This window comes from Schistocerca piceifrons, chromosome 2 (assembly GCF_021461385.2).
Source record: "Schistocerca piceifrons isolate TAMUIC-IGC-003096 chromosome 2, iqSchPice1.1, whole genome shotgun sequence".
Taxonomy (NCBI): Eukaryota; Metazoa; Arthropoda; class Insecta; order Orthoptera; family Acrididae; genus Schistocerca; species Schistocerca piceifrons.
The window spans coordinates 226,443,429-226,465,962 of NC_060139.1; the positions used below are offsets into that span (position 1 = coordinate 226,443,429).

Consider the following 22,534-nt stretch of genomic DNA (forward strand, 5'->3'; position numbering starts at 1 on the left):
CCCACCCAACGGCCTGCATTCGAGCGCTGTGTGATTTTTTAATCAATCGTTTTTCTAGATCACAGAGTATCCAGGCATGAGTATAGAACAGGTGTAACAAGAAACTTGATGCGTTCGACAAGGCGACACGTGTACACTGATCGAAGGTTCACTCTCGTAGGGTCAACTTGTGTTTGTCTCCTGTGGAGCCTCATCTTCAACAGTGTGCTCTGCAACACTTGTTCCTGCTCCAATACTGTCGTCAGATATGCCACAGATCTCAGCCTAACCAGCTTTACACAGCGACCAAGCCTCAGGTTTCCATGCTCTGTGGACGGCCAACAGTCAAGTTACCTACTCCTGCTTTCACCGTTCTTCATTCGCTTTCCATAGATGCTCACAACAACTGACACCAACTGCCGACCGACTTAGCCGTTTGCGAAATGCTCAGTCATAGGCACTGGTCCGTAACAATTAGCCCTTTGACAGAGTTGCTTATGTCAGTTGATTTTTATATTTGCAATCTGTACCGTGGCAGGAACGATTCACCATTCGTTTCTGTTCCGTTTATACATACACACATCAAAAAAAGTTTTGCATCACCTCGGTTCCGAGAGTTCCGGAACCTGTACAGAAAATCGGACTAGAGATCAACAGAAACATCATTTCCACCCTTTTTACTGCTCATGAAAACAACACATTGCATATTGTACCACTATACAGCGAGACCTTCAGAGGTGGTGATCCAGATTGCTGTACACACCGGTACCTCTAACACCCAGTAGCATATTCTCTTGCATTGATGCGTTCCTGTATTCGTCGTGGCATACTTTCCCCATTTTTTCAAGGCATTGATGGTCCACACTTTCCCACTCCTCAACGGCGATGCGGCGTAGATTATTCGTAGTGGTTGGAGGGTCAAGTCGTCCATAAACAGCTCTTTTCAATCTATTCGAGGCATATTCGATAGGGTCCACGGATGGTGAACATGCTGGACACTCTAGTCGAGCGATGTCGTTATCCTGAAGCAAGTCATTCACAAGATGCGCACGATGGAGGCGCGAATTGTCGTCCATGAAGACGAATGCCTAGCCAATATGCTGCCGATATGTTTGCACTATTAGTCGGAGAATGACATTCACGTATGATACAACCGTTAACGCATCTTCCGTGACCACCAGCGGCGTACGTCGGCCCTACATAATGCCACCCCAAAACAGCAGTGAACCTCCACCTTGGTGCACTCGCCGGACAGTGTGTCTAAGGCGTTCAGCCTGACCGGGTTGCCTCCAACCATGTCTCCGACGATTGTCACTCATCGGTGAAGAGAACGTGATGCCATTCCTGAGCGGTCCACTCGGCATATTGTTGGATCCATCTGTACCTTGCTGCATGGCGTCGTGGTTGCAAGGACGGACCTTGCCATGGACGTCGGGAGTGAAGCTGCGCATCATGCAGCCTATTGCACACAGTTTGAGTCGTAACATGGCGTCCCGTGGCTGCACGAAAAGCGTTATTCAACATGGTGGCGTTGCTGTCAGGGTTCCTCCAAGCCATAATCCGTATGTAGCGGTCATCCACTGCAATAGTAGCCCTTGGGCGGCCTGAGCGAGGCATGTCATCAACAGTTCCTGCCTCCCTGTATCTCCTCCATGTCAGAACAACATCGCCTTGTTTTTCACCGAGACGCCTGGACACTTCACTTGTTGAGAGCCCTTTCTGGCACGAAGTACAATACGGATGCGATCGAACCGCGGTATTGACCGTCGAACTACAGACTGTTGAACTACAGACAACACGAGCCGTGTACCTCCTTCCTGGTGGAATGACTGGAAGTGATCGGCTGTCGGACCCCCTCCGTCTAATAGGCGCTGCTCATACATGGATGTTTATATCTTTTGGCGGGTTTAGTGACATCTCTGAACAGTCAAACGGACTGTGTCTGTGATACAATATCCACAGTCAACGTCTATCTTCGTGAGTTCTCGGAACCGAAGGGATGCAAACCTTTTTTTGATGTGTGTGTTTTCCTTACCATGTCAAGTGTACACAACGCCGCCAGGCAGCATTCTATCTCGCGGTGGACACGAGTGAAGATGTTTTCGCTTATCATTGTATACACTGAGGTGCCAAAAGTCATGGGATAGCGATACGTACATATAGAGATGGCGGTAGTATCGCGCACACAACTAATGAAAGAGTAGGGCACTGGCAGAGCTGTCGTGATTCATGTGAAAGTTTCAAGCGTGATTATGCCAGGACGATGTGAATTGACGAACTTTGAACTTGGAGTGGTAGTTGGAGCTAGGCGTATTGGGACATTCCATTTCGGAAATCGTTAGGGAATTCAATATTCCGAGATCCCAGTGTCAATAATGTGCCGGGTTATCGAATTCCAGGTTTTACCTCCAACAACACAGAACGCTATAACAAAGGGCCTTCACTTAACGACCGAGAGCAGCGGCTTTTGCAAAGAGATATCAGCCCTAATAGATATACAATACCGCGTCATTGTGGGACGTAAGACGAACGTATTCTTAGAACAGCGCAACAAAATTTGGCGTTAATGAGCTATGGCACCAGACGACCGACGCGAGTGCTTTTGCTAACAGCATGTCATCGCCTGCAGCGCCTCCCCCGGGGCTCGTGACCATATCGGTAGGACCCTAGATGGTCTGATCAGATGAGCCCCAATTTCAGTTGGTAATGGTGCAGACGCCGCCAAGCACTGTGCAAGCTGGTGACGACTCCGTAATGGTGTGGGCTGTGTGTTCGTCCAGTGGACTGCATCCTCTGCTCCAACTGAACCGATCATTGACGGGTAATGGTTATGTTCAGATGTATGGAGACCGTTTGCAGCCATTCATAAACGTCATGTTCCCAAAAAACTACGCGGTATTCATGGGTGACAATGCACCATGTTACTGGGCTACAATCGTTCGTGACTGGTTTGAAGGCCGGAGTGGCCGTGCGGTTCTAGGCGCTACAGTCTGGAGCCGAGCGACCGCTACGGTCGCAGGTTCGAATCCTGCCTCGGGCATGGGTGTGTGTGATGTCCTTAGGTTAGTTAGGTTTAATTAGTTCTAAGTTCTAGGCGACTGATGACCTCAGAAGTTAAGTCGCATAGTGCTCAGAGCCATTTGAACTAGTTTGAAAAATGTTCTGGACAATTCGACCAAATGATCTGGGGACCCAACAAACGTTTATTGAACACAATCAAGAGGTCAGCAACACTCCCGCAATTGTTGACGGCTACAGAGGCAGCATTTCTAAAAGTGACTTAAAACGACATGTTGAGTCCATGCCACGTTCAGTTGTTGCATTGCGCCAGGCAAAGGCAGGTCCGACACGATGCTAGGAGGTATCCGATTCTGAGCCACCATCTGAGGTCTTAGGAAAAACTATATAGAATGAACATAAACATCTGGCGATAATGGGCTATGGCAGCAGACGACCGAGGGGAATGTCATTGCTAACAGCACGACATAGCCTGCAACGTCTCTGCTGGGCTCGTGACATGTCAGTTGGACCTAGACGACTGGAAAAACTTGGCGTGATCAGCACCCTTGGACTGCTCTTGTCGCTCGGACTTGAAGGCGACGGTGCTGGTACCGCGCCTGCATAATACGGAACTGACCACAAGATGTCGAGAGAGGAGGACCCGCAAGTATGAAAGGATGCGGGAAGTATTGTTGACGATGTTTGGTTTGTGGGGCGCTCAACTGCGCGGTCATCAGCGCCCGTACAAAGATCCAATTTTTACACAGTCTAATCTAGCCACTGTCACGAATGATGATGATGAAATGATGAGGACAACACAAACACCAAGTCACTGGGCAGGGAAAATCCCCAACCTGGGACCCTGAGATCCAGTGGCAGCAAAGCTAGCCACTAGACCACGAGCTGCGGACGGGGGAAGTATTGTGCTATCGATAAACATGTAGTAACAGCAGAATGGGTTTGACAAGAAAGCTCAGTGACTTCGAACGTGGACTAGTAACTGGATGCCACCTAAGTAATAGAACCATTACGATGTATATACACTCCTGGAAATGGAAAAAAGAACACATTGACACCGGTGTGTCAGTCCCACCATACTTGCTCCGGACACTGCGAGAGGGCTGTACAAGCAATGATCACACGCACGGCACAGCGGACACACCAGGAACCGCGGTGTTGGCCGTCGAATGGCGCTAGCTGCGCAGCATTTGTGCACCGCCGCCGTCAGTGTCAGCCAGTTTGCCGTGGCATACGGAGCTCCATCGCAGTCTTTAACACTGGTAGCATGCCGCGACAGCGTGGACGTGAACCGTATGTGCAGTTGACGGACTTTGAGCGAGGGCGTATAGTGGGCATGCGGGAGGCCGGGTGGACGTACCGCCGAATTGCTCAACACGTGGGGCGTGAGGTCTCCACAGTACATCGATGTTGTCGCCAGTGGTCGGCGGAAGGTGCACGTGCCCGTCGACCTGGGACCGGACCGCAGCGACGCACGCATGCACGCCAAGACCGTAGGATCCTACGCAGTGCCGCAGGGGACCGCACCGCCACTTCCCAGCAAATTAGGGACACTGTTGCTCCTGGGGTATCGGCGAGGACCATTCGCAACCGTCTCCATGAAGCTGGGCTACGGTCCCGCACACCGTTAGGCCGTCTTCCGCTCACGCCCCAACATCGTGCAGCCCGCCTCCAGTGGTGTCGCGACAGGCGTGAATGGAGGGACGAATGGAGACGTGTCGTCTTCAGCGATGAGAGTCGCTTCTGCCTTGGTGCCAATGATGGTCGTATGCGTGTTTGGCGCCTTGCAGGTGAGCGCCACAATCAGGACTGCATACGACCGAGGCACACAGGGCCAACACCCGGCATCATGGTGTGGGGAGCGATCTCCCACACTGGCCGTACACCACTGGCGATCGTCGAGGGGACACTGAATAGTGCACGGTACATCCAAACCGTCATCGAACCCATCGTTCTACCATTCCTAGACCGGCAAGGGAACGTGCTGTTCCAACAGGACAATGCACGTCCGCATGTATCCCGTGCCACCCAACGTGCTCTAGAAGGTGTAAGTCAACTACCCTGGCCAGCAAGATCTCCGGATCTGTCCCCCATTGAGCATGTTTGGGACTGGATGAAGCGTCGTCTCACGCGGTCTGCACGTCCAGCACGAACGCTGGTCCAACTGAGGCGCCAGGTGGAAATGGCATGGCAAGCCGTTCCACAGGACTACATCCAGCATCTCTACGATCGTCTCCATGGGAGAATAGCAGCCTGCATTGCTGCGAAAGGTGGATATACACTGTACTAGTGCCGACATTGTTCATGCTCTGTTGCCTGTGTCTATGTGCCTGTGGTTCTGTCAGTGTGATCATGTGATGTATCTGACCCCAGGAATGTGTCAATAAAGTTTCCCCTCCCTGGGACAATGAATTCACGGTGTTCTTATTTCAATTTCCAGGAGTGTATGTAGGCTTGTGGGGACAAATGAAAATTTGTATCAAAGGGAGGGTTTGAACCAGGATCTCCCGCTCAGTGTGCAGATGTTCTAACCGCTACACCGCCCTGGCAGAGTGGCTTTGCACTACGGCACGGACTACCCTAGCATGCCTCCCACTCAGCTGAAATTCCCATTCACGCCTCAGCCTACTTGGTATTCCTCCTGAATTCGAACGGCATTGAAGCAGCTATGCGTGTGTTTCGGGCATGTCTACAATGTTGTTCGAGTTTAGGAGGGATGACAAGTGGGCAATGGGAATTTGGATTGAGGAGTGAGGTCTGCTAGGGTAGTCCGTGCAAATCCACTGTTCCAGGGTGGTGTAATGATAAGGCATCTGCTTGTCAGCAGGAGATCCGGCTTCAAATCTCGGCTTTGGTACAAAATTTCATTAGTCGATACAGTCTACGTATATACACTACTGCCCATTAAAACTGCTACATGAAGAAGAAACCGAAGATGATAAACGGGTATTAATTGGACAAATATATTATACTACAACTGACATGTGATTACATTTTCACTCAATTTGGGTGCATAGATCCTAAGAAATCAGTACCCAGAACAACAACCTCTGGCCATAATAAATGCCTTGATACGCCTGGGCATTGAGTCAAACAGAGCTTGGATGGCGTGTACAGGTACAGCTGTCCATGCAGCTTCAACACGATACCACAGTGACTGGCGTATTGTGACAAGCCAGTTGCTTGGCCACCATTGACCAGACGTTTTCAATTGGTGAGAGGAGAATGTGCTGCCCAGGGCAGCAGTCGAACATTTTCTGCATCCAGAAAGGCCCGTACAGGACCTGCAACATGTGGTCGTGCATTATCCTGCTGAAATGTAGAGTTCCGCAGGGATCGAATGAAGGGTAGAGCCACGGGTCGTAACACATCTGAAATGTAACGTCCACTGTTCAAAGTCCCGTCAAACCGAACAAGAGGTGACCGAGACGTGTAACCAATGACACCCCATACCATCACGCCGGATGATACGCCAGTATGGCGATGACGGATACACGCTTTCAATGTGCGTTCACCTCGATGTCGCCAAACACGGATGCGACCATCATGATGTTGTAAACAGAACCTGGATTCATCCGAAAAATGATGATTTGCCATTCGTGCACCTAGGTTCGTCGTTGAGTACACCATCGCAGGCGCTCCTGTCTGTGATACAGCGTCAAGGGTAACCGCAGCCATGGTCTCCGAGCTGATAGTCCATGCTGCTGCAAACGTCGTGGAACCGTGCGTGCAGATGGTTGCTGTCTTGCAAACGTCCCATCTGTTGACTCAGGGATCGAGACGTGGCTGCACGATCCGTTACAGCCACGCGGATAAGATGCCTGTCATCTCGACTGCTAGTGATACGAGGCCGTTGGGATCCAGCACGGCGTTCCGTATTACCCTCCTGAAACCACCGATTCCATATTCTGTTAACAGTCATTGGATCTCGACCAACGCGAGCAGCAATGTCGCGATACGATGAACAGCAATCGCGATAGGCTACAATTCGACCTTTGTCAAAGTCGGAAACGTGATGGTACGCATTTCTCCTCCTTGCACGAGGCATCACAAATACTTTTCACCGGGCAACGCTGGTCAACTGCTGTTTGCGTATGAGAAATCGGTTGGAAACTTTCCTCGTATCAGCACGTTGTAGGTGTCGCCACTGGCGCCAACCTTGTGTGAATGCTCTGAAAAGCTAATCATTTGCATATCACAGCACCTTCTTCCTGTCGGTTAAATTTCGCGTTTGTAGCACATCATCTTCGTGGTGTAGCAATTTTAATGGCCAGTAGTGTATATATCATAGATATTTGCAACTTGAAAAGGTTTTTGAAACAAATAGTTTCGTTAGGTCCATTACGGAAATTCCAACCCTTCGAAAGTTGCCCAAGTGAACTGTTTGTTATGTGATTGTGAAAGTGGATACGCGAAGGAACAACCACAGATAAGGCAAGGCGAGGCATAATGTATGTAATGATGGACATGGAGTGTCGAGCATTAGACAGTGGACTACTGGAAGCAAGTGATTTGGAGTTATGACAATGCGATGGAAGGCTTTGGATCAGCGTGGTGCCAGCATTGAAGCATGGAGGAGGTGGTCTTATAGTTTGGGGCTGTTTTTCGTGATTAGTGAGTGGTCTTCTTAAAGCCTTAAGAAAATGCTAAATGCGGATGCATATGAACACAGCAACTACAGAGGAATAGTACTGAGAAGATGAATGATTGTGTAAGCATGACAGTGCACCCTGTGATAAAGGAGCATCTTCGAGGCAATGGTTGGTGGACAAAAGCATCCCTGAAACGGAGTGGTCTGCCCAGAGTCACAACCTGCACCCAGTGCAACATCTTCGGGACGAGTTAGAACGTCGACTTAGCTCCAGATCTCATTTTAGTTTCTAGTAATCTCTAAAATAGATTGCAGGAACGCCAAACTAAGAAACAGTCTCGTTTCACGGAATGAGCACACCACATGCAACAAGACATACTGCTGTTCAGAACGGCGCGGTGGGCGAGGCAGAAGACGTCGCAATCTGTTGCAACAGCAACCTGTTACTCCAGCGGCCACAAAACAGTGGCCAGCGTTGCCCTAAACATTGGACGATACGCAGCTAATTCTAAGAGATTTCACAAACACGTGCAGAGGTGTCTACACTCTCTGGAGTAGAAACACTTATTGAAACTGCTAGTGGCTGTTCCCTACGGCGAATATTTGCTGTTCCCCTACGGCGGTGCTTCCGCAACTGGTTTCCAAGACAGTATGTCGTTATGTATGGGTAAGGCAGGAGTTGTACGTCATGTGCTAACACGAAAAGTACTCTGTTTTCCGTTTGGAAGCCCAGATATGGGGTTTCCTGACGGAAGCAGTGTAGAGAGTGATCGTCAACTACCGGCAGTCCGAGCGTGGCAATTTAAGAACAATATCGGGCACAATAGCTCAAAAATGGCTCTGAGCACTATGGGACTTAACTTCTGAGGTCATCAGTCCCCTAGAACTTAGAACTACTTAAACATAACTAACCTAAGGACATCACACACATCCATGCCCGAGGCAGGATTCGAACCTGCGACCGCAGCGGTAGCGCGGCTCCAGACTGTAGCGCCTAGAAGCGCTCGGCCACTCCGGCCGGCGGGCACAATAGCTGTGACATTGCACTGCATGACAGAAGTGTAAAACGCTGACCTGTTATTTTAAGGTAAAGTCGTTAGTCCGAAAATTGTTGGACAAGGCATCCCCAACAAACAAAAAAAATGAACCACATAATGTTACAGAAAGAGCACGAGCGAGCGAGCGAGCGAGAGAGAGAGAGAGAGAGAGAGAGAGAGAGAGAGAAAGAGAGGGGGTGGGGGGGGGGACGCAATTTATCTTAGGCAAACTACAGATATCTTACAGGTTGATGCCTGTAATCCTATAATTAAAATACTCATAGCAGTTAAAACACTTCATAGTGGAAGACAAATTGATATCAGAAACAGTTCTACATATACAAAAAAGCACTCTGTCATTGTTCTGATGCACATCAAAATCACTTACAAATAATGTGTAAGTGAGACATACGAAATCCTCTCTGGTGAGCCATGCACCGTTTACCGAAGAGAAACGAAGGGTATACAGAAATATACAAATATGCACGATGAAAGTAATATCACCGTAATGAGCAACGGAACTCAATAATCATTTATACAATCTGCGAACAAAAAGGCGTAAAAGAGCGATTCCCTGTCGAAAGACGTAACAAACAAAAACGTAAAAACTTGAGCGTCGGTCCTTTAATGAATATGCTAAAGTTTTCCTAATTAGCAAACTTTATTTTCCTATTCTGGGCTAATTAGTCCCGCTTATTTTTACCTGTTCTCCTGTTTCTTCGGCCACGAACATAATAGCGAGAGACCACCTTTTACATAACATTTCCATGCCATTTCGTACACGAAAACAACGCGCTGTCGCGAAACCAGTAATTTAGAAAGCAAATTTGCTAAAATATCCGCAGTTTTATGCTTAATTTACAAACAACAAATTTCTCCAGTGACTCTCTCTTACCGCGAATCATTACAATTTTAACATTGAAGAGTCTGTCAACATAAATCTATATTGCCAACTTTCAAAGTAAGTGTTTCCGAATGAGTCATCCTCTGAAGTTCCTAAAAGCCACCAGTCAATCAGTTTACAGACTGTTTTTGTTGACAAATTTTCCTCGTCATAGCAGTTGGCAGACGATAAGTTTTTCAACGTGTCCCTGGAAAGCAGTTTGTCGCGTTGTCAGTGAAGCAGTCCTTTTAAATTACATTCAGGAACAAGCCGAAGGCTTTAAACAAACCGCTGCTGAATAGAGCACAAAAATGAATGGTTAATAATAATAACCATCATCATCATAATCCCACACGGCATCCATTGCTGGACACTGCAGGAACAGAGATTTATTTATTGACTGCGTACGCATACCAGTTCTTTCCCAGATACTGATAGTTTATTGTTTTGTACGTAACTGTTGCTATGTACCAGACTACCGAGCGGGACGGCGCAGTAACGAAAAGCAGGAGATTGAAAACTACATGTGAATAACCAGATTTAGGTTTTTTGTAATTGGCTTAAGAAATAAGGATAGTTCCTCTGAATGGAAACGGCCAGTTTCCTTCCCCGAGACTTTTCCTATCCTATCGTGCTCTCCGTTTCTACGGGTAGTTAAAACATCGGCCATACTTCGTTTTCTTTCTTTCCATGTTCCTTACTGTCCTGTCGACTGCAAATGTAAAAAATAAGTTGCCGAGAGAAAAAATATCAACAAACATATTAATAAAACACTGCTCTTCTGCTTATTGATTAATGTAAATAGTAAGTTTGAGCGTATGTTGCTAGTGTTTGAATCGTCTTAGCGAGTGGGTAATATGTAGAACCCGATGTTGCAAATATAATCGTCGAAATGTTAGGGGGAGAAACAGAAGGGGGAAAAAGATGTAGAATCACAAAAAGGGTAAACAGAATTATCGTGAAATATGTTCTCAAATCTTTTTAGTAGCTGTTTCCCCACAGCTTGCACATACCTTCACCCAAAATAGGAATTTACCACAACCAGCTTTTTGTAAATCTGGGTTCTTGCTACATAACACTTTTGACTGTAACTGGTCAGCATCAGCACAAGAAGTTTTTCAATTACGTTGCCTGCAGATATATGCAACGTGTTCCATCGCACAACACATAAAGTCAAAAAATGCGAACTGAACAACAGAATTCAATACATGGACTGTATGCCTAGAATTCACACAGCGTTTAACTTTAGTGTACTGAGTTCTGCTGGCCAACTCGTGTTTCTGGCGTTATATAGACTGAGATGCGATGTCATGTATTTACTCACGTGGATAATGAGATTGAAAAGCTTCTTACGCCTGATTAAGTTGTGAAGCAATAAGAACTGGTAGCAATAATAAAAGGGCTTCACAGCAGCTGAAGCCGGTACTATTCTGTGGTAAATATACTGGCGCATTTATTTTGTCGTAGTTGCATTATTGGGGGCGTTGGTTTACCTGAGCGAGGAGAAGCGCATGTTGCCGGAAGGTCAGCGGGGCGTGGCTGGTGGTGTGGTGACCAGGTCCTCAGCAGGAGCACGTGCCACTCTCAGCGTGTGTGGCGCGGAACGTCCACTGTGTGTCGTGTCGGACGCAGAGGGGCGGTCCCCAGCGCCAACAGAAAGCGACGGCCGGTCTGGATTAGGTACTTCTGGCCGGGAGAAAAGGAAAAGAAAAAAAAAGAGCTCTGGGAGGCGAGGACAAAAGACGGATAGCTGGCCTTCCGCACCAAATCTCGAAAGCAGAAGGAAGGATCCGGGGAAGAAAGGGCAATAAATCTCGTCAAGCTAGGCCAAAACCTCCTGCGAGGGGTTGCGGAGGGACGGGGTGTCCGGTAGCGCGGTAAGTCCTGAAGGCGACGTGGGACGTACGCTGTCCTCCGGAGCGGAGTCTACCAAGCAGCGAGAAACGACTGTACGGGCTTTCGGTGTTGACGGCGCGGAGTACGCGACGCGACTGCCGGGAAGACGCGCGCGCGGCGACAGAAGACGCGCGGACGCCCGCCGCGCCGCCCTCGGCCGGAGGGGCAACTACAGCCACCCCGGTGGCGCGACTCCGCTGTACATCTCGCGAGCTTCGGATGCAGGGAAGATCGTCGGGGCAAACCTGAGGCCACTGTATTCCATTCATTCCTCTGGACTGCGTAAGCACGGCGGTGCAGTGGTTAAGACACGGGACTCGAGTTTGGTAGAATATGGGGGTGAGTTCCATTTGCGGCTACGATTCAGGTCACTGCTACTTAATTCCTTTTACTGGATAGAAGGTCCGCTTCCTATGCGAACAACTGTGTTTCACATAAGCCGAAACATGTTTCAGCATCTTTGTGCCATCTTCAGTGGGATTGTTCATTCAAAACAATAAAATGTGAATGCATTTTCACTAATTCTAATGAAAATTAACTCTAGAACACTAAATGGAGAAAAAATACTACATTTTTTCTAAACCATCGTAAATTTTTCTACTCCATATGTTATTCAAAGGACTTCATAATTTATTGATTACTCACTAGATAACTACAATTATGTTTCCAATGCCATGTCCTATTCAAAATACACTGAAGAGCCAAAGAAACTGGTACACGTCACTAATATTGTGTAGGGGCTCCGCGAGCACGCAGAATAGCCGCAACAAGTCGTGGCATGGACTCGGCGAATGTCTGAAGTAGTGCTGCGGCGAACTGACACCATGAATCCTGCAGGGCTGTCCATACAGCCGTAAGAGTACGAGGGGGTGGAGCTCTCTTCTGAACAGCACGTTGCAAGGCATCCCAAATGGTTCAAATGGCTCTGAGCACTATGGGACTTAACATCTGAGGTTATCAGTCCTCTAGAACTTAGAACTACTTAAACCTAAGGACATCATACACATCCATGCCCGAAGCAGGATTCGAACCTGCGACCGTAGGGGTTGCGCGGTTCCAGACTGAAGCGCCTAGAACCGCTCGGCCACACTGGCCGGCCAAGGCATCCCAGATATGCTCAATAATGTTCATGTGTGGGGAATATGGTGGCCAGTAGAAGGTGGTTAAAAAGAGTGTTCATGGAGCCACTCTGTAGCAATTATAGACGTGCAGGGTGTCGCATTGTCCTCCTGGAATTGCCGTAGCTCTTCGGAATGCACATGGACATGAATGGATGTAGGTGATCCGACAGAATGCTTACGTATGTGTCACCTGTCAGATTCATATCTAGACGTATCAGGGGTTCCATATCACTCCAACTGCCCACGCTCCTCACAATTACATAGCCTCCACCAGCGAGAACAGTCATCTGCTGACATGCAGGGTCCATGAATTCATGAGGTTGTCCCCATACGCGTACACGTCCATCCGCTCGATACAATTTGAAACGAGACTCGCCCGACTAGGCAACATCTTCCCAATCATCAACACTCCATTGTCGGTTTTGACGGGCCCAGGCGAGGCGCCGGCCGGGTGGCCGAGCGGTTCTAGGCGCTACAGTCTGGAACTGTGCAACCGCTACGGTCGCAGGTTCGAATCCTGCCTCGGGCATGGATGTGTGTGCTGTCCTTAGGTTAGTTAGGTTTAAGTAGTTCTAAGTTCTAGGGCACTAATGACCTCAGAAGTTAAGTCCGATAGTGCTCAGAGCCATCTGAGCCAGGCTAGACGTAAGGCTTTGGGTCATGCAGTCATCAATCGTACAAGAGTGGGCCTTCGGTTCCGAAAGCCCATACCGATGATATTTCGTTGAATGGTTCGCACGCTGACACTTGTTGATGGCCCAGCTTTGAAATCTGCGGCAGTTTGCGGAAGGGTGCACTTCTGTCACGTTGATCGATTCTCTTCAGTCGTCGTTGGTTCCGTCCTTGCAGGATCTTTTTCCGCCTCAACGATGTTGGGTATTTGATGTTTTTCCGGATTCCTGATATTCACGGTACACTCGTGGAATGGTCTGTAACACCGGAAATGCATATCCTCCTATTTCCATCTATTGTACTGTAAAGTTTTTCCTTATTTTGTTACCTGAAGATGACATTTCTGTGTCTTTATATATTGTAGTTGTTTTACTATATATATATATATATATATATATATATATATATATATATATATATATATATATATATATATATATATATGCATTTATGTCGATGTATAATTGGTACCGGCCGCGGTGGTCTAGCGGTTCTGGCGCTGCAGTCTGGAACCGTGGGACTGCTACGGTCGCAGGTTCGAATCCTGCCTCGGGCATGGGTGTGTGTGATGTCCTTAGGTTAGTTAGGTTTAAGCAGTTCTAAGTTCTAGGGGACTGATGACCACAGATGTTAAGTCCCATAGTGCTCAGAGCCATTTTATAATTGTTTTTGTAAATATTATTTGTATTTTTACTCTGGGTCTGGCCTAGGGAAAACTATGCAATCGAACGATTACATCGATAGGTCGTGTGGAGAACCAAAGTGTTTAGGATCTTTGGTAGTGTTAACTCTGCCGCGTGGAGCGCGGGCAGAGCAGGGAGGGTCTGGCTCAGGGGGGGCCCAAATGGCCTGCGCGGATCGGCGAATATTTCGTCGTTCTGCGCATGACGTCAGCATAGGAGCATGTTGTGTCGAGGCGCCAAAAGAGCTGTTTTACCGGTGTTGTTGTTTTGCTTTTGTTTGTGATGTAGGCGCCAAAAGAGCTGTTTTACCGGTGTTGATGTTTTGCTTTAGTTTGTGGTGTTGTTGCGGTGCTTTGTAAAAGTGTTGCGTTAAAATGCCTGGGTGTGCTGTAACAGGGTGTCTGCCGTACAGCCGAAAGACAAAAGGCACGGATATAATTTATCAGTCGTTCCCAAAAGACGTTAAAATGCAGAAGGCCTGGATTATAAAGTGCCACCGAAAAGATTGCTTCAATGTTGCGATGTCAACTGTTTGTTCGTTGCATTTCACATCCGAGTGTGAATATACCACGAAGTGTTCCCAGTGTTAGTGGAAATTCAGGCCCTGATGACACAGTTTCTCCGAATAGGGCAGACAGGTTGCAGGCAAGAAAGACAACGAAAAATGCAATTGAGCACCTGGCTAGTGTGTCTCCGAAAAAAAGAAAAATAGACCAGTCAACAGAGACAGCTGACTGTGACACTGATAGTAAACAGATCGGCGAACTCTGTAAACGTATAGAAGAATTAGAATACAGGAACCGCAGACTGACAGCTATGTGTGCAAATCTCAGGTGTAGTGAGAAGCGTTTGAAACTCAAAGTGAAAGCTTGTGGTGAGAAAATAAAATATCAACAAAAGTGTCAAAAGAAGCAAGTGCGGGAGAAAGTGTCTCGAATATTAGGCAAATTGTTTTCAAAAACACAGATAAACTGCTTGTTGAGTGGAAAGAAACGACCAAAATGGCAAAGGGAAGATATTCGTAAAGCGGTTACACTTCGTGCTGTGTCTAGGAAGTGTTATTTGTTTTTAAGAAATCAGGTCGGTTTCCCACTTCTAGGACTGTCAACATTTAAGAGATGGACGTCACGCTCTTTCAGATGCTTTCCTGGTGTGCTGACAGATGTTTTGCAACTAATGAAAGCCCACTCATCTGTATTGACAAAAACTGAACGAGTGTGTGTGCTATCATTCGACGAAATGAATGTAGACAGCAATATTATTTATGATCCTGTTGAAGATCGTGTTGTGGGGCAATACAGTAACGTGCTATTTGTTATGGTACGTGGTTTGTTTTCTGGATGGAAGCAACCCATTTACTATGATTTTGACACACAACTAACAGCTGAAAGGTTAAACAGTATTATCTGCTCTGTACAAGATGTTGGTTACGATGTTGTTGCGGTAGTGTGCAACCTTGGAACAAAAAATCGATCTGTGTGGAAAGATTTTAATGTGACAGAAACAAATTTCTGCTTTTCCAATCCGCAGTATGAAAATAAACGAATCTGGGTGATTTCAGATGTTCCACATTTGTTTAAATTAATGAGGAACCACTTTCTGGATGACAGACTAAAGCTTCCAAGTGGGAAAATTGTTAATAAATCTATTGTAGAAAGACTGCTCGCATTAGATAGGAGTGAAATGAAGTTGGGTCACAGCTTCATCACAGTGTCAAGGGGAGAGAGCGTCAAAGGGTTTATTTGGCAATGCAACTTTTTTCGAGTACCACAGCTAAAGCCATAAAGTATCTAATGCCTGAAGAAGAGGAAGCAGCAAATTTTTTTCAGTTAGCAAACGACGCATTTGACATTCTGAATGCTCGGAGGTACAATAAGAATGCGTTATCATGTGGTTATCGGATACACAAGGATGTTCAAGAAAGAATATTGAGAGAACTGTATACGTGTGCCTAAAGAATGCGCGTAAGCAATGCAAATCACTTGCTCCCATTCCAGAAAGGCATTATGACAACTGTTCGGTCACTATTTGGACTGTTTTCAGACCTTCAGCCACTACAAATAACATATATTTTAACTGCAAGATTGAACCAGGATGCACTGCAAAAATTTTTCTCACAGATCAGAGGAATTGGTCATTTCCATTTGAACCCTTCTCCAACAGAAGTAAAATATCGATTATGGCTGTTACTGCTGGGACACAATGCTCATGACATTCCTCTGTCAAGTGACACAGCAGTAGAGGCAGATGAGTGTGACGGATTTTTGACGTCACATCTGTTCACAGGAATTTTGCCTGACATGAGCGAAGCACTGCAACTGATAGATGGTGAAAAAGAGCTACGAAAAATTAACTTTCCTCTTCAGCCTGCACCAGAAGAATCTGCTGTCAAAGAGGGATGTGACTGCTCTGCAGAAGGATTCCGTTACCTGGCTGGCTACATTGCATATCGTGCAAAGAACTGTGACAAGACACTGGGAACGCCGTCTGCTGATATTTTAAGTCCTCCAACAAATGAAAATTATGGTTGTATTGAATTTCTATCTCGCGGTGGGCTTACAGTTCCAACAGATGAGTGGCTACATAAGGTGTCTCAGTTTGAACTAATTTTTAATGAATTTAATGGATTGGACAGTATTACCAAGGAAAAAAATATAGTGAAAACAATATGCACTGCTGTCCAAACTAAATATCGGGAATTTTAGTCACACGTTATAAAACTGTATGCCAGAACACGTCATTTTATTCGTATGCGGTTCCTCAATATGAAGCATAAAATGCAGAAAGCAGCAGCAGCACAGAAGCGGAAATCAAGACAGTGGCACTCTTCTTCTACTGCAAACATCTAAACAGGTAAATGAACTGTTTTAAATAATTTCCTGAGAACTTATTGCTGTTACAAGTAGTTGCTTGTCCTTAGTAAGATTCGCTTGCTGCGCTAGCCACTGCCTCGCTTTGCTCCTACAGTGACGTCACTGCGCCAGCCAACCACAGCCGATTTAGCTTCGGGCCCAACCTCCCTTTTAAATAACCTTGGTCTGGCTGGAGGAGGGCAGTGGAGCATGCGTGTTGTGTGACGCTCCCGCGAGTTGCCGCGCTTTCGGTGTTTGGCAGCATGTAATTGTGCTCGACTTACTATGTTAGTTTCTAACATGGTGTCGCGGACGGGAGCGTTAGCTGGCACACATCAAGAGCCAGTTTCGGCTGGAGACCGTGTCGAGAAGAAGGCGCGCCAACACCCACCTTCTGCAACAGCGACGGCCGACAATGAGCGACTGTCGCCACCTCCTCGATCGACGACTTCGAACCTTCAATCAACCAACAAGGAAGACTGGTAGCACGTAAAGTTTTAGAACTGTATGGCAGACCTCAGCTTTTCAAACTGTTAAATTTTTCTCACCAAATTACAGCAACGTAGCCTGAACCTTTGTTGCTCATTGTCCCAATTGCATTACCAAGCAGGGTCCCTTCCTTTTCCGGAATGAACCCGAGTGTCGTTGAAATTCAAACGCCAGCATTAAAGTAATATCATTCGATTTCACTGCTTTAATTTCAAAGTTCAGTTAAGGTATTCATAGCTGGCTACAATATTTAGATTACACAAGCACAAATTAAGAGTGCGAGTTTTGTTACCGTATTTTAACTTACCTGTGACTGCAGCTCAGCTTGGTACGTACTAAAATTTACTATTGTTAATTGTTCAGAACCATTTAATTCAAGTTCAAAGTTAAATCTCTTATTTCTAAATTGCGTAGATTCAAGTAGCTTGGTAGCCCAAGACTAACCGTATTTTACTGAATTTCGATGTGCTTCAGAAACAAAGTTCAGTATTAATGTCAGTCACTAAATTAACTTTCATTTTTCCGGTTTTATTAATTCTTTTGCTAAATTAAGTCAGAGTGTAGCGAAATTTATTACTTCAAACAAACTTTCAGTTTTCACACTACACGTGTCAACCTACAGTTGCCACGCTTCTATTGCTAATTATATGTGTAATAACCTTTCTTTTCAGTTATTATAGTAATTGTCCATGGGACTGGCGACCGTAATTTCCCCCAAATCTCAAATACCTAATTACCGCTAGTTAATTGTTAACGTAACGGACGCACATTTACTTTCTTTATTAACTTTACCCCTTTTCAAAATTAATTTCCACCAGTTTCATTTACATTTTTCCTTCCATTTAGATGTAACCCTTTCCTCCCTCTTTACCGACAGATTAACTTCGGTGACGATTGCTTTTCCCAAATTTCCATTAGGTACACGCGGTTTAATTTTTTCACTGTCATTAAGGTCGATAAGTGAGGGGGAGGTTACAGGTCGTACAGAAAAATCCCCTCTTGATCGCTACCTCGGAGATGCTGTGTCCCATCGCTCGTGCGCCGACTACAACACCACGTTCAAGCTCACTTAAATCCTCATAACCTGGTATTGTAGCAGCAGTAACCGACCTGACAACTGCGCCAGACACTTGTTGTCATACACAGGCTTTACCGACCACAGCGGCGTCTTTTGCCTGTTTACATACCTGTGTCTCTATATTTGAATACGCATACCTATACCAGTTTCTTTGGCGCTTCGGCGTAGTATCGTATTACCCCTGTTAGGAAGCTCGTGAAAGGATGACTGGTCGCATGAGACATTTGTCATTTGTGGCTGAACTGGTGCTGATGGATCGCTGCCACCTTATGATGTAGATTCTCCATAGCCCTAAGGTAGGTGTGATGAAGTTGACGATACCGCTCCTCGTACAAGGTAGACTCATCTGTCACTTGGATGGATGACGGATATTTCAACATCCTGGTGGTCTTTGGTAGGGAAGCAAGTTCGTAGGTAAAGGCGCGTGTCCACTACCAAGTAACTTCTGCAAGCACTTGCTGAAGAGTTTGCATTAGAACTAAACTTGCCCAAGCTTACTTCTGCAAGTCGCTTGGGCAAGTTAATTCCAGGACCTTACTGCAAGTGCTTGCAGAAGTGTTTGTACTAGAGTCGCACCATGATGTAGGGAAGTGGAAGTTTACAGCGTCGTGTTTAGAAACCAGAGCGACATTTACCGATATTCCATTATTATTACTATTATTGAAGAAAAATCGCAATGAAAAATAAAAAGTTAAGAACAAAGTAAATGTTTGGGAGAGTAAATAGATACTCGACTGTACTAAAATTAGATTACCTAGCTCGGATTATAAACTTTCCGAGAATGTTGTTCACAAGTTTCGAACATATCTTGTCAATTGTACAGGTAATATTCGAAAACAGGGCAAAAACATGCGGCGAGCTGTATCACCAAGTTTTAAATAAATAATTTGGCCGGCCGAAGTGGCCGTGCGGTTAAAGGCGCTGCAGGTTCGAATCCTGCCTCGGGCATGGATGTTTGTGATGTCCTTAGGTTAGTTAGGTTTAACTAGTTCTAAGTTCTAGGGGACTAATGACCTCAGCAGTTGAGTCCCATAGTGCTCAGAGCCATTTGAACCATTTTTTTTAAAATAATTTCTCTCTCTCTCTCTCTCTCTCTCTGAGAAATTCAAAACAACCGCTAATGACATCTTCAACTGTTCCCCTGTCGGCCATCTTGGTTTCACACCTTCTACTGTTCCACTGTCCGCCATCTTGTTATCACAGTTGATAGGCAGTGACAGTGACAGTGACAACTCAACACTGAACTTGGCAATGAAGAAGATGACGGAAAAAGAAACCGTAAGTGAAACATAATGTAAATAGACACACACACACAATCTTTCACATACATTATTAGTCTCAGGCATAGCCACAACATTTTAGAAATCGTAATTTTTGCGTAAATGTTTTGCCTACATTAAGTTATATAGCGGTCAGGTGACAAACTGTAAAGGAAAACAGACACTATAAAAACGTAATAGAGCAGTAAAACCACACCATGATGTAAGAAGGTATGAATACACACTTTTTTGTGCTCCTCAGAAACCTGTAATTACAATTTAGAAACTAATATTTGTATGTATTTAAACAGCAAAGAACATTCCTTACGTTTAACAGCCATAATAATAAAACAAGCCACTGATTATGCTGCAACTGTAGTGAAACACGTCTGGCACAAAAACGAAACAGTGTTTTGCTAAAGGTGGACCCCACACAAAAACATGTTATTAATATTTATAACTTTTGTTATAGGTGTGATGAATTTATTTTTGCACTAACATTACGAAAAGTAGCTAAAATTTAAAGACGTCGGTACTGCCATTCAACTTCCCCTTCTGGTGACACAAAGTAATTGATAAATTCGTTTCGCATTGCCTTGCCTGACGATGACCAATTATACAGGCCTAGTCACGAGGAAAGTTACATGCTTTGAGGTGTGATCGTGTTATAGATTCTGAGAACATATGCCCTGTTCTTAACAGTTTCCGAGGAAATTACTGAAAAAGAATGGGGAAGAGGACAAATGTAGGTGACAGTAATGAAATATTGTCGTTTAATGTTTTATCTGAGTGCATTTCCTCACAAAAGATGTTCAAAAAATCCACAGTTAACCGCAATGGATTTTACAGCTGTCGTAGACAGCCGCTGTGTTGCTGAACTGAGATCATTTGTACGGCACGTAACATTCCGCGTATTCTGTTCACTGATGAGTCTACATCTTCCCGCAACGGTATCAACAACACGCCCACGGGCTGATGAAAATGTGCGCGCTGCTGTGGGAACAAATTTTCAACGACGTTTCTCATTGTGCCTGAGGCGAGGTATTATTGATGACCATCACACTAGTCCAGTTGTTTTCGATAACCGTCTTAATAGAGTTCGGCATCTTCTTTTCCTTCAAAATGAGTTACTAGAATACTTGAAGGATGTTCCTTTCGCAACAATACGTCGTAGAGAGTGATCACTCAAAACATTATGACCACCTACCTATTATCGATACAAACCCGTCCAGGTGATAGTTGCGTCACCTGGTTAGGAGTAACTCTTAGTCAGAGATACGCACGGTGCATGTAGTATCAGTGAGCGTGCTGTCCGTGTGTAGAATGCGGAAGGCGGGCTATCTATGTGAGTTCGACCGAGGGCAGATTGTGATGGCCCGGAGGCTCGGCACGAGCGTTTCGGGAACTGCACGACTTCTCCGGTGTTCAAGGAGTGATATGGTGAGTGTCATCAACACGTGGCGTAATCAAGGTGAAATCACGTCCAAAAAACGTCTTGGGTTTGGGCGGCCACCCCTCATTATGGATGTCGGGCATCGTAAGCTGGACAGACTGGCAAAACAGGACAGGCGGCGAATTGTGCCGGAACTAAGATCAGACTTCAATGTACCGACCACTGCTAACGATGGGTCTGCGCAGCCGACGACCCATTAATGCGTCAATGTTAACACCATGACAGCATAAAATACGACTGAAGTGGGCGCTTGACCTTCGCCACTGCCCGTTGGCGCACTGGCAGAGAGTTGAATGATCTGACGAATCTCGATACCTTCTTCGTCATGCCGATGGGAGGGCGCGAATCCGCCGTCTTCGAGGTGAACAGCTCCTTGACACCAGCACTGTGGGACGGAGACAAGCTGGCGGAGGCTCCATTATGCTCTGAGGAACACTGGTTACACACTACGTGCACCTCTTCATGATGATCATGTTTCCAGACGCCAGTGGCATTTTTCAACAAGATAATGTGCCACGTGACAACGTTAGGAGTATGATGGAGTTACGTAAGTCTGCAGGCTTTCGTGGCCGCTGTCACTGAAGTTAAAATCTTCTGGGTTATTAACCGCGCCACATCTCTTCTAAAATGGTCGACGTTTCGACCTCTCTGCTGGGATCTTCCTCAGGATCTTCTGGTGTCCACTACTGCTAGCAGATCTTGAGGAAGATCCCAGCAGAGGGGTCTAAACGTTGATAACTTTGGAAGAAATATGACGCGGCCTAATAACCCAGAATATTTTAATTTCTATGATGGAGTTGTTCGAGGAACACAGTGGTGAGTTCCAGTTGACGTGCTGGCCACCCAGCTCGTCGGATCTGAACCCGATCGAACACATCTGGTATGTACGAGGGTCACTCCAAAAGAAATGCACACTCTTTTTGTAAAAATACAGTTTTCATTCTGCATGTGTGAAAGTTTTACCGTGTGTAGATACATCCTTCCCGCTTGTTTTCAAACTTGGTTCAACCTGTTCCCGTGAGTGGCGCCGTCACAGCATGCCTTCGAGATGGCTGCTACACTTGACGTTCGTCAGAAGCAACGAGCTGTCATATAATTCCTGTGCTTTAAAAACGAGACAGTGGGAAACATCCACAAGAGGTTGAAAAAGGTATATGAAGATGCTGCTGTCGATCGCAGTACAGTTGGTCGGTGGGCAAGCGGATTACTCGTGATGACTGGGTGTTGTGTGCTGTCCTTAGGTTAGTTGGGTTTAAGTAGTTTTAAGTTCTATGGGACTGATGACCATAGATGTTAAGTTCCACAGTGCTCAGAGCCATTTGAACCAAGCGGGTTACGTGATGAAAGCGGGCACGGCAATATTGAGGACTGTCCTCGCAGGGGCAGGCCTCGTACTGCACACACTCCAGACAATGTGCAGAGAGTTAACGAATTGGTGGCTGCTGACAGACGCATCACAGTGAACGAACTGTCACGCTACTTTGGGATAGGGGAAGGAAGTGTTTGCAGAATACTGGAAGTGT

At 46.1% G+C, this 22,534-nt stretch overlaps 1 protein-coding gene across 1 annotated transcript in view; it reads right to left on the bottom strand.

The window, feature by feature from the left end:
• Positions 1–11,489, bottom strand: part of LOC124776629 — a 455,847-nt gene extending 444,358 nt beyond the window's left edge. The window contains exon 1 of the mRNA XM_047251717.1: positions 11,002–11,489. Within this exon, the coding sequence (XP_047107673.1) occupies positions 11,002–11,021 (20 nt within the window). The 5' untranslated portion in view covers positions 11,022–11,489. The remainder of the gene's footprint in view (positions 1–11,001) is intronic.
• Between the last annotated feature and the right edge of the window lie 11,045 nt (positions 11,490–22,534).